The sequence below is a fragment of the Prosopis cineraria genome, unplaced genomic scaffold (genome assembly GCF_029017545.1).
Source record: "Prosopis cineraria cultivar Desert tree isolate PC_DT_omini unplaced genomic scaffold, ASM2901754v1 PC4, whole genome shotgun sequence".
NCBI lineage: Eukaryota > Viridiplantae > Streptophyta > Magnoliopsida > Fabales > Fabaceae > Prosopis > Prosopis cineraria.
In genome coordinates, this window is record NW_026555335.1 from 11,872,547 (window position 1) to 11,884,321 (window position 11,775).

At 31.3% G+C, this 11,775-nt stretch overlaps 1 protein-coding gene across 2 annotated transcripts; it reads right to left on the reverse strand.

The window, feature by feature from the left end:
* Nucleotides 1–715: 715 nt before the first annotated feature.
* LOC129309438 (uncharacterized) lies at nt 716–5,455 on the reverse strand. Of its 2 annotated transcripts, XR_008592915.1 has the most exons (16): nt 5,229–5,455; nt 5,125–5,159; nt 4,785–4,896; nt 4,592–4,689; nt 4,084–4,180; nt 3,803–3,892; nt 3,559–3,696; nt 3,403–3,468; nt 3,241–3,318; nt 2,422–2,532; nt 2,263–2,340; nt 2,063–2,182; nt 1,765–1,808; nt 1,643–1,670; nt 1,052–1,185; nt 716–876 (listed from the first exon to the last, which is right to left on the reverse strand). XR_008592915.1 is itself a non-coding variant. In XM_054951017.1 (15 exons), exons 1-15 carry the CDS (start codon nt 5,265–5,267, stop codon nt 1,171–1,173), a joined length of 1,149 nt encoding a protein of 382 aa, XP_054806992.1. In that variant the 5' UTR covers nt 5,268–5,455; the 3' UTR covers nt 915–1,170. The 2 variants fall into 2 exon arrangements, 1 of the variants encoding a protein (XP_054806992.1); XM_054951017.1 differs by lacking the exon at nt 716–876 and having other exon boundaries at nt 915–1,185.
* Nucleotides 5,456–11,775: the final 6,320 nt, after the last annotated feature.

An 11,775-nucleotide genomic window follows, 5' to 3' on the forward strand; every position in this document is an offset into this window, starting at 1 on the left:
TTAGGAGATTTAAAGATTATCATATATAATGGAGATTTCTTGGTTTTACAATCTCGCCAGAAAAAAAGTGTTATTTAACAAAACATTCAACATTATGCTATGTTAATTTAGCTCAGTGCTGGTGTAACAGATTAATCAACATTGTATTTCTTTCTTTTCTTTTCTTTACCTTTACTAATTTATGAATTGTATTTTCATTGATTTTATATTTTTAATTGATCATTCGACCCTTTTATTAAAAAAAAATTATATACTTCTAGTTAATTATTTAAACTTTTATATTCAATAAAATTCTTTTCATTTTGCTTTAACATGCTTTTAAAATGGGCTTAGTGAACAACTTTTTTAATTCAAACAATTTTTCAATCGTCTAGAGTAATTATTTTTTATGCATTTAGAACATTTGCTTATATGTTAGGAATAAGAACAACAAAATATTCGAGTACATCATACTTGAATAAAATGATATTTCATTAAATAAAAACAAAAATATTTTTAAAATCTCGCTTATATATATAATCAAAATATGAAAATATATGTTAAATTAATTATACTGGTTTAACTACCATCCGACTTATTCAGTTCAATAGCCAATCCATAAATTTATAAAAACAAAAAAAAAAGTGCTATTAAATACAATGGGTAAAATGATTTTTTTTTTTTGACAAATTCTAAGTGCTGATGTTTTGAACTAAAATTGGTTGGGAGAAAATACTTATATTTTGGACCACAGGAAGTATATCATACATGACATTTGTCTGTTTCTTTAAAATATATATATATATATATATTATAAAAAATGAGTAACTAAACTCCAAATAGTCTCTCACACTATTCATTTATCCCACTCAATTGCGTCGTGAATTTTACCAGAACCTGCAGCAGCAATATCAAATATTAAAGCATCCAACATGAAATGCTATTAAATTTGATTGTAATGCTTGTGACACATAAATATCTTTTTCTTCTCAAAGCAGTTCCACAGAGGCAATAACATTACTTAATTAATCACAACATACTAAATACTAATTACATCGATATTATATCTTACATCTCAGCCTCGAGTGGGCTTGTTAACACAATCAAGAGCAAGATTGGTTAGTTAGACATGCTGACACTGTTGACTTGATTAATCGTGTCAAGAACTAAACTAGTTGTGCCCCAGCTTTCCTAGTTACACACTGCCTGCAAATCAAAAGGCAACAATATCACAACGAAATAACCAGTAATGGGGTTCGTTAGGAAGCGATGGCAGACGGAAACACAAAATGAGATGCCATGGCAATAACAAATTTTTTATCTTATCAGTATGAAGCATCGCCCAATCTTTATAAACTACGAGGCATCCTTCATTCAAAAATTCAAGTGGGCATAATATAAACATGAATAGAAGTTTTCTTTTTTCTTTTCCTTTCCTTTCCTTTCCTCTTGTTTTTCTTTTCTGGATGAACACAAGTAGTTTGTAAGCATGTGCTATCAGGATTTTACAAACAAGCAAGACAGGTAATACATTTTTTTACAGCTAAGAACAAAAATAAAAAAAATTAACATGATATGCTCTTACAAATTACTTGTATGGTTAGGGAAAAAAAATCACTTCACAGATGACGGGAAAAAAGAATACAGCTGCATAAATGCATACCTCAGCAGGGGATGAGATGACAGATTGCCTGCAAAATTACAGAGGCAATTCAATTGAAGGCAGATATACATAATTGATAAATATAAGGAGTACTTCCCAAATCTAAAGCATACTGTAAGTACCTCGGCCTCTCAGACTTTGCAAGATGTTTGGACATTATGGAAGCCTGAAGTATAAACCCATTATTGAATTAGCTTCTAAATAAATATGCATCGCCAAATAAACATGAACTGAAATCTGCACGAAATAAATTGCCAAACAGCTAGCTCCAACAGCAGACAGCTCAAAAGCATGAATGATGAAACTCAGTTTAATCTTGATCCAGGACGGCATTGCAAATGCCTCCGCCCTTTCCCTTCAATTTCTGGACAAATTATTGACTAGTACCTATCTTGTAATAGCTAAAGGAAATAGCCTTACCTGTTCCTGTATGATGCTCCTTGCTTCAACAAGTTGAGCTTCAAGCTCAAGTTCCCTTTCAGTTGCTTCTGAGGAAACTTCTGCTCCTTTCTGAGCATCTTGCAATTGAACCATGCGCTCCTTCATATTTCAAGGCATTAGCATCCCAAAATCATTCATATATGAAAATACTAAAATGGACAGAGATATTGAACAGATACCTTTATTGAAGACATCTTGTTACGAAGACTTTCTTCTATTTGATCTCTGGCCATGTGAAAAGGTAGGTCAAACACGTCCTACAGATGGCAAGGTCATTAATCTAATATACTTGTTTTCCATTGGGAAGGAAGTATCTGAAATCTAAAAGGCCTCCATACCGTCCTCCCAACCAATGGAGATCGTGAAGGATCGCTTTCACCTTTTTCATTGGCAGCTAGCGATTGCTTTGAGGGTCCATTGGGAGCATTTAAGAACTCACGCATATCCTCCTGTAGGCAGGGCACTCATATATCTCAGAATCAAACACAAAGCTACGCACTGAATGGCAGCTTCTAAAATCTCAAGATGAAACCCAGTAACAAAATGCTTGAGTTCAAACACATAATTACATGGATAAAATTTTTAAGGGCCTGACCTCTTGTAAACATTTTCATCATGCGGCGAAGTATTTTACCACCACTATTTGTAGATAAAGTTAAGTTCCCTTTTCCATATCCATTTTAACATAATGAACTGGTGGACAGTTACAGCAAGACCATTGTCCCAACTACTAGTCCACCATATCAAAAGATGCTGCTATCATGCAACAGTTTAGAACTATGTTATTCATTAGAAGTAGCAGTCACGCAAGCAAAAGTGCCTAGTGTTTACATTTGAAAGGGGCAACTTCATGCTAGTTCTAATGAGCAAGATGTAAGAATAAAATTCAGGTCAATCTTGCCATCAGCCAAAAAATTCCTGCACAGTGGCACACAGAGAGATATTCACAGCAAAGAGAGACAAACAGGGAGGTCCTAATATAATCAAATTGAAAGCAAGGAAAAATTTGAAATAAGAAGTGGCTATCACTGGAATAGAAAATTGGTGAAGAATCCAAAATCACATCATAAGAATATTCAACAGAACATGGGCAGCAGGGACATTAGACTCATAATTTATTTGTCTTAAAGATATTGGAGCAATTAACAATAGCCAACCTGCATTGATCTCAGCAAGGCTCTCAAATCAGCATTCTCAGCCACCAGTCCTTGATTTTTCGCTTCATAAGCATCCACCTTCAAATATTTTGAACAAAATGTGAGAGATAATCATTGGCCAAAAATATCAAGAGTTATGATGACAGGGTCAAAGCAGATTACAATCTTTTTATAAAAATCATTGTCAGCCTTCTTTCCATTCCATGTTCCACGTTGCCTCCCTTCTTTCTATTTACAAAACGCACACATCATGAATAACAAATCAACATGAAAATGAAAAGCTAACAAGCAAAATGAGACTGTTTATACAGTTGATACCTGAAGCAAATTCATTATTTCCATGCCTGACCTAGATTCCTTCTTCTTCTCCATCAATACTTGGTTTAACCTCTCTTGTAACTTTATGTACTCCTTTTCCTTCTTCTTCATCTCATGCATTTGTTGAGTTCTTACTTGCTTTGGCAGAATTGATATAATTTTGTCCAAATGTCAGAATTGGTCCATTTTCAAGTGAGAACTGACCAGAAACAAGCGGCAAAAAAATGTAGATCCATTTTCTAACCTGATTACCAAGAACCATCTTTTGAAATTCATCCCGTTCTTGTTGTAGCTTTTCAATTTGGGCCTTGAGAGCTGATGTGTTCTTAGCTTCCTGAAAAGAAAGAATTTTCAAAGGTATTAACCCTATATATATATATATATATATCCATGCAATGTAGTAGAGTTACTCAGCAAAATAGAATACTATTAGATATTAAATATTTCCATAATTGGCACACTCTAACTGTCATGGTATGTTTTGTATTCGCTATAACATGATTATCATTTTATCATCTATCTAACCGTTCTAGTAATTGTTGCTATCTCCCTGTCTTTGGCTTGCAGCTGTCCTTCAAGTCTCTCAACTTTGGCCTCCAATCTTGATATATCGGATAACAGTCTATGACAAAGAAAATTAGGGGAAAAGCCCGATCAGATATACATGAATCACGACACTTAAGTGATGTTCTGAACTTCTGATACTAGTTTGTGACTAGTTCAAACTATCATTGCCTCATTGTGGCCATCCTACACTTTCTTGATCCATATACGTCAACAGAACATTGAAAAGCATTATATGTTGAGTAATCTAAGGAAAACAAACACCTACAAATAAAAATTCACAAAGATAAAAGGACCCTTAATATCTTTCAAATTAAAAAGAGCCGGGAGAAGCTGCATAAGCAACTAAAAAGGTTTTTCAGTTTATATACTAATACATGAACCTTGAATATAATCTAAGCCTTCAAGGATCGGGTACGCTAGGGGAGAACAAAAGTAATTCAGAACATCGAGTAAACAGTATATTTACCGTTGTCTTTGTTCATTAGCAGAATCTCTAAATTCAACATCACGCTGTCTCTGCTGAAGCAAGAAGTATATGCAATTGCAAGTCCGTGCGATGGAAACCTACCAAAATAAACACAGGCAGATATTAAAAACAACATACCTTTTTATTCTCTTTAAACAAAGAGCAAGTTGCGAAATCGAAGATCGACGCTCACAGGATCATTTGCAAAAAGATCCAGAGAAGCTGGAAATCCGTACGTAACAAGCGATTGGTTCAAGTACTTAGCACAATGGTCCAAATTCCCCGCATCCGCAAATGTGTACTCCCTGGAGAGCAAGATGGATTGAATAACAAATAAAATAAAACAAAATCAGAAACCTCAACATAAAAACACAATAACTCAAAACCAATCAACAAAAACAAAATGCCAATGAGTGTAGGAGCAAAACACATAATGGATCAGAAGGACACGAACGCAAATGCACGACGCAAGACCACATACAACATTTAATGTAGAAATTCAGAGAACGATGAAAAGGGAAAGTGCGACTCACCCCATTGTGAAAGTAGGCTGAGAATGAGAAGATTGCTGCGAAGAAAGAGTATAAAGAAGAGTTAGATACGAATGACGCACGAGTAGGGTTTACGGGGATTTTACCGTAAGATTGAATTCTCCGTCAGCTGATAGCAACGGCATTGATGAGAGCTTCTTTAAGCTTCGGATAAACTAAAGAAGCAATGTATGTGATCGATCGGAGTCTCTATGCGACTGTAGGCAGATCTACGAAGTTTGGCGTAATTTGAATTATTGTAGTGGAGAAATGTATAAATTTTGAAGCGGCGAAGTATGGCAAGTTTATAATCTGGTGCAGTGATGTCTACGTAGGCTTTTGATTTAGGAATAAGGGATGTCCCGTGGAAAGGTTTAAATGGTTCGCCAAGTTTGCCGTTATGCGAACGTGGCGTTCTGTTATTCCTTGGAAGTATTAGAAAGATATTTAGCGGTTCGCAGGTTGCCTAAAATAATGGCGCCAGGTCCCAGGTGGTTCTCGCCGCTGGAATGGTTCGTGGCAATTCGGCTCCGGCCTTTGGCGTGGAAGCTAAAATCCGAATTGAAAAATAATTAGTAATGATGATATTATTAATGAATTATTTAAACATCTTCAATATTTCTGTGACAAAAAGTGAAAATTTGAAAATTACATAAATTAGTATTTTTAACAAATTATGTGTAAGTGTTACACTATGTTGTACAGTGGGTTATTATTAGTTTTTCCATATATATATATATATATATATTTGTTATAAAAAAAATCTTGCACACATACTCCTCTGTTAAAAAATATAAGGTATTTTTAATCAAATTTCATCCTCAATAAAGTAGTTACCTACTTTTCAACTAACCTTATCTTTTAAAGGTAATAATTATACCTTGAAAGATTAAAAATATTTTATATTTTTTAATATTTAATTTTTTAAAAAATACTTTATATTTTTAAATAAAGAAAATATATACTTATATAACACGTTGCTTTCAAACTTTTTGTCGTTATATATATGTTGTCCATGGTGGGAAAGACAGAGATCCATAGACCCGTGCAAACCCAAGGATTTTTCTTTTTCCCAACCAAACTAAGACATGTTTATATTTTTTTATTCCTGATTTAGTCTATGGCTAATGCTTGTTACCAAGTTTTTTATTCTTTTTTTAATAGATTTAAAATCCAATTGTTAATGTTATAATTTGATTTCTTTTCCCTTAAAAAGGTACAGTTAGCGTATAAATTCTTTTTCTAAATTATGACACCAAGAATATAATTATTTTTTTTTGTCTATAGATATCTTTTTATTAGAAACTTCTTTCTCAGAGTTTTAAGGATTGATTCCATAACTATTTTTCCCTCACATTAGACAGATTTTCTTCTTGGCCGGAAAAAAAAAAAAGACAGATTTTCAATTAAAGAAACAATGAGCTGCATCACACAATTATCGTACTTTTGGATTTCTTTAAGTTAACTCTGCTCTTAGCCTATTGATGCTCACGACACTTTTTCACATGAGCCTCTTTTGTACTCAATCATTCAAAAGCCACTTGTTTCTTACTCGAGTTTATTAAATCAAATGGGAGTCGATATGAATGATAAGTGACTCAATTTTATTTAAATAAGGTTTTAAATTTGAGTCTTGTATATATAAAAAATTTTCGTTAGAAAATTCACCTATCAAAGCTAGGTACGCAACGCGGGTTGGATCTGAATGTAATTAAGGTAAAGCTTCGATGAAACGGGTGGACAACAAAAAAAAAGTTTATCAAATCAAAATAATTAAAAACTGTAGAAGATGAAAACATGCATGAAACCCACTTGGAGAAGGATGGTTTACTCATAGCTCAATCAACTTCAATGGCACAATAGCTTTGTAGCAAGTGGTATCATTCATGATAATAGTATATATAAAACAATTCTCTAAACGTCTCGTTTACTATATATCCTAATATATATAGCCACAAAATTCTTGAGAATACTTGTAGGCCTTACCTTGTGTTGGAATGCTACAGCTCGTAAAAGTAATGTCTTTATTAATTTTTTTAGAGGCTTTTACTTTCATTTAGAATAAATTCTCCCAAAATCATTGCCTTTACCCTTTCATCAAGAAGATAAAAGACCTTGTTATGCAAAACTAAAATGCCAACTTCCGATTAGAGCCCAGAATTTATGTCGGGTGTAACACTCTCAAATTTACAAATTGATTTTTCATAAATTATTAAAACCATTATCATGGTAGAAAATTTTTTTACCATGATACATCCAAGACATAACACAAGATTTAAAATATCCAAAAAGGCAATTAGAACCATGAGGGACAGACATTATCCTCATGACATGATATTCAAATCAAATCATAAATCAAGAGAGATAGACATAATCTTCTTGGTCATATAAATACTTTTAATAAAAAGGATTAGAGTTTACATGCTTCATAAAGAAGATATGTCTTAAGTTGGCACAAGATACATTGTATAATCCAAAATAAGAGGCAATATAAAAGATGGTGTTTCATACACCATAATTACACCTCTGGTGCTTTCTCGGCCGGACTCGCTCCTGTAAAAATATTAACCACGGGGAATGAGACTTAAAAGTCTCAGTAACCAAAAATTAATATGTAATGATGCATGCGGTTGTAACTAATCATGCAATTGCTAAGTGGGCATACAAAATATTTAACCGAACAATATTTTCAAACAAACCGAACAAGTATTTAATTTGCATAACTGCACCTTATATCCTCCTTTTGCCATGCTCGGACGCCAAATCACCAGGCCAAAAGTGAGTTGGACCAAGCGACACGCCACTCATTGGGTCCAATGAGGGCTTACCACGTGGTAATAATTAACCAAACAGAAATTTTCATTAACACCATATATTAAAATACCCTGATAAGTCATGCATCATTCAAATATCCAAACAGAAATATATCCGAACAATAATATCTCATCATGATAAACAAAAACAAATTTTTTTACCCACTTGACAATAATTTCAAACAAGTATATCCAGTATTTATTTTCAATAATTCATACTTTTTTCCAAACAATAAAACAACACATAACCATTCACAAACACACCCATCACAATACATTAATAATGGTTACCTTGTGTTTTGAATAACAAGTTTCCCTTCACAACTCCTCTTTCACCACAATCTTTGTCAACACAATCTACATAGTTATTTCATAATACTATATATTAATTTTACATAAAAATAAATAACTCTAATTTAAAGAGTTAGAAAGTCTTAGATCTATAATCTATATTAACACTAATTTAAGATTTATGCCTCATTTAACTTTTCAAATTCTTTTCTAAAATTTTCATACCTTAATAAATCATATTTAAGCCTCAAATCACCTTTTTATAACCTCAAAAATACCTATTCATACTTAAATAAATATTTAATAATCAGAGGTTCATTCCTACATCTCAGATTCCACATAAATTTTAATTCAAAAATTCTTAAACATGAGTTTCAACCTCAAAAAAATATTCTATAATATTTATTATATCCCAAAGAGTTTTAACCTATATTTTTAATCCATCATATCATCAGATTAACTATCCTATAGAAAAATTCTAATCAGAATATTTACTCTATCCTACAAAATAATCATATCACTAGAAAGCTAATATTATTTAGAAAATAACTATAAAATTAATTTTATAATTAAATAAATTTTTAAATGCTAATCTAAATAGGAAAGTTAGAACATACCTAAAGAAAAAGAAAATAATCTCCCTTTGCGAGAAAATGCCGAGCAATGTGAGAGGAAGAGAGAAAAATAATATAAAAATGAGATTGTGGGTCCCAAAATTATATTAAAAAAATTATAGGTTTGAATTTAATTATTCAAACCTTTGGGCCATTATTTGTAATTTTTACAAATTATATCTTGAGCCCTTAATTGCAATTTTCACAAATTGTATAAACTTTTCTTTTTCTTCCTTATGCTCCTCCTCCCCTGTGCCTCCTCCTTTTATATGTGAGGAGGCACCTCACCTTCCCACATCTAATTGATGTGGGACTTTTATAGTGCCTTTCTCTCTTTTTTTTTAATTCAACCATTTTTTTACTTTTTTTTTAAAACTCACACACACACATAAATTTTTTTATTTTAAATCTTATAATTATATCTTAACAAAATATTTTTTATATAATTTTAAACTTAAATTTTTAATTCATAATTAAATTTCTAACCATATTATTATTTCTGAATAATTTTAAATAATATAAATTTTTATTATTATCATCATTTTTTTTTAAATTAGGATGTCACATTGGGTCATGAGGTTTAGCCCAAATAACTAATTATAAGAGTTGGATCGGGTTGGGAAAAAAAGTGACTTAAATAATTAGTAAACCATGTAGGTTAACTCTTATGAGTTAGGGTTAGCCCGTTTAACCCATATTATTTTTTAAAAAAATTAGAAAAAAGAAAAAAGGGAAAACTTTTGTGGATATAAATTATATTGGGCATGATTTATTTAGCTCGATCAATTTATATATTTCATATAAACATTATAAATTAATATTTTAATATATTTAAAATGAACCATGAAAGAATATCAAATTAAAAATTATTATTTAGATGTATTTTTTAAAAAATTTATAAAAATAAATAAATGGATTAGTGGGTTAGCTTATTTAACCTAATAATCTTTAAGGGTTGGGTTGGATTGAGATTTTTTCAACCCATATAAAAAACAGGTTGAATCCCAACCTAACCTACATTTTTTCAACCCATATAGATCAGGTTGGCCCATATTTTTACCTCTACCTTCAATCATATTTTTTAAAAAACAAATAAATGTGTTAATTAACTAACTCACTACTATGTAATATGGTGTGTGTGTATTGTTTATTAACATTACGTTGTATCAATAATGAGATTTCAACATACCCTCTCATCTCATGAGGTTGAGATCGTACCCCATAGATTATCTCTACATGGATCTGAAATATAATCCAAAAGCGAAAGAAATAAGAACCCATAGATTAGGTGATGAGACCCATATCACAGCCATCTTTGTCTCTCCATCCATACCTTCCTGCTGCATTGAGACAAGATCCTCTGTAAATCATGAGATGGGTTAGACATTACTCGTGAGCTGTATGATTGCGACTAAATTAGGGTTCAGGTTTCTAATAGCATAAAACACTAATATATATATATATATATAACTTAGATAGCGCCCTTATTGGAACATTTATACTTTCAACACTAAAATGTTCCTAAATATTAAGGCGGATCATATCGGGATGCTTCTGGTCTAAAAAGCTAAACTTATTGAAGCGCTGTGATATAACTAAAAAAATTTTAAATTCTTCAAAGTAAAACCTCATAAGAGCAATTTTATATATAAGCACGTGTTAGTAGACTTTTTTAAAAAATAATAGTGAAGTTTCTTGTCAAATTATTCAATAGATAGTTTTAAGCTCCTATGCTAAATTCGAAGTGATGATGTTTGAATTCTGATTGTGGCAAACTGATCAGCTTAATTATGGGGAGTTTCGTCTGAAACAAAATTTGTTCACATAAAATTTTTGGCAAATTAAAACAAAAAAAAAAAAAACAAGAAGAAGTTGACATACCATTGTACTGTCGTTTTAACGCAATAAATCCAAAACCAATAACTGTTTGTGTAAATCTGATCATCATGTGACCATCTATTATTATTTGCATGAGCTGAGATAGCTGGCATTCATGATGCAATTTATACATAGGACCACACCAATAATAAATGATAAATCATCATACGCTTTGTATAACTTATTAAACATTACTTGTTTTCACTCTTGCATCAGATGTAATATATTTGTAAAAATTTCAACAACAAAAATTGTCTAATCAAAACTAGAAAAAATATATTAAAGGATTAAAAGATTAATTTAAGCTTAATAAATTAAAGACCAAATAAAGGCTCTAAAAATCCCGAATAAGGACTAAAGATCTTTTAGTGAATTGGTTTAAAAACTTACTCTACTTTCATGATTTGCAACCATTAAAATAAAAATTTGCAAGTAAAGATCACTAATTTATTAAGGAAAAACTTGTCAAACATATATTATCATTTCCAGTTTTACTACTTACATACCTTTATTTGTAACCCTCTCAAAATACATATTTGCAAGTACGATTCGTTTATTTGTGAAAGAAAACGATTTTCAAGTAATGATATCTATGATAAGTTTTTTCTTTTATAAATTAGTGAATCTTACTTGCAAACTTTTTATTTTAAGGTCACAAATCATGGAATGATTAAAGTAATTAATAAATTCTTATATCAATTCACTAAAAGACATTTTATCCTTGCTCTAGACTTTCAAATCTTTTTTGTCCTTATTTAAGTTTGGTTCAATCTTTTGGTCTTTTAATTTCATTCACCGTAAAAATTAATTAGCTACAAATACACATAAGTTCACTTTCTATTAAGATTATATTGAGATGGAGTTCTTTATATTTTTATTGAAAAATAATCAGTACGCAGTTTAACTGAAACCCCTGTGAAAGAGCAAGAGAGGTATCTTACGGTTATCATATTATTAACAGTAGCATAAAGCCTTGTGTCTCTTGGGGGGGGGGGGGCAAATGGAGTTATGATAAAACCCATTTTATATTAGTCATCAAACCCTACATAGGGTTTCTC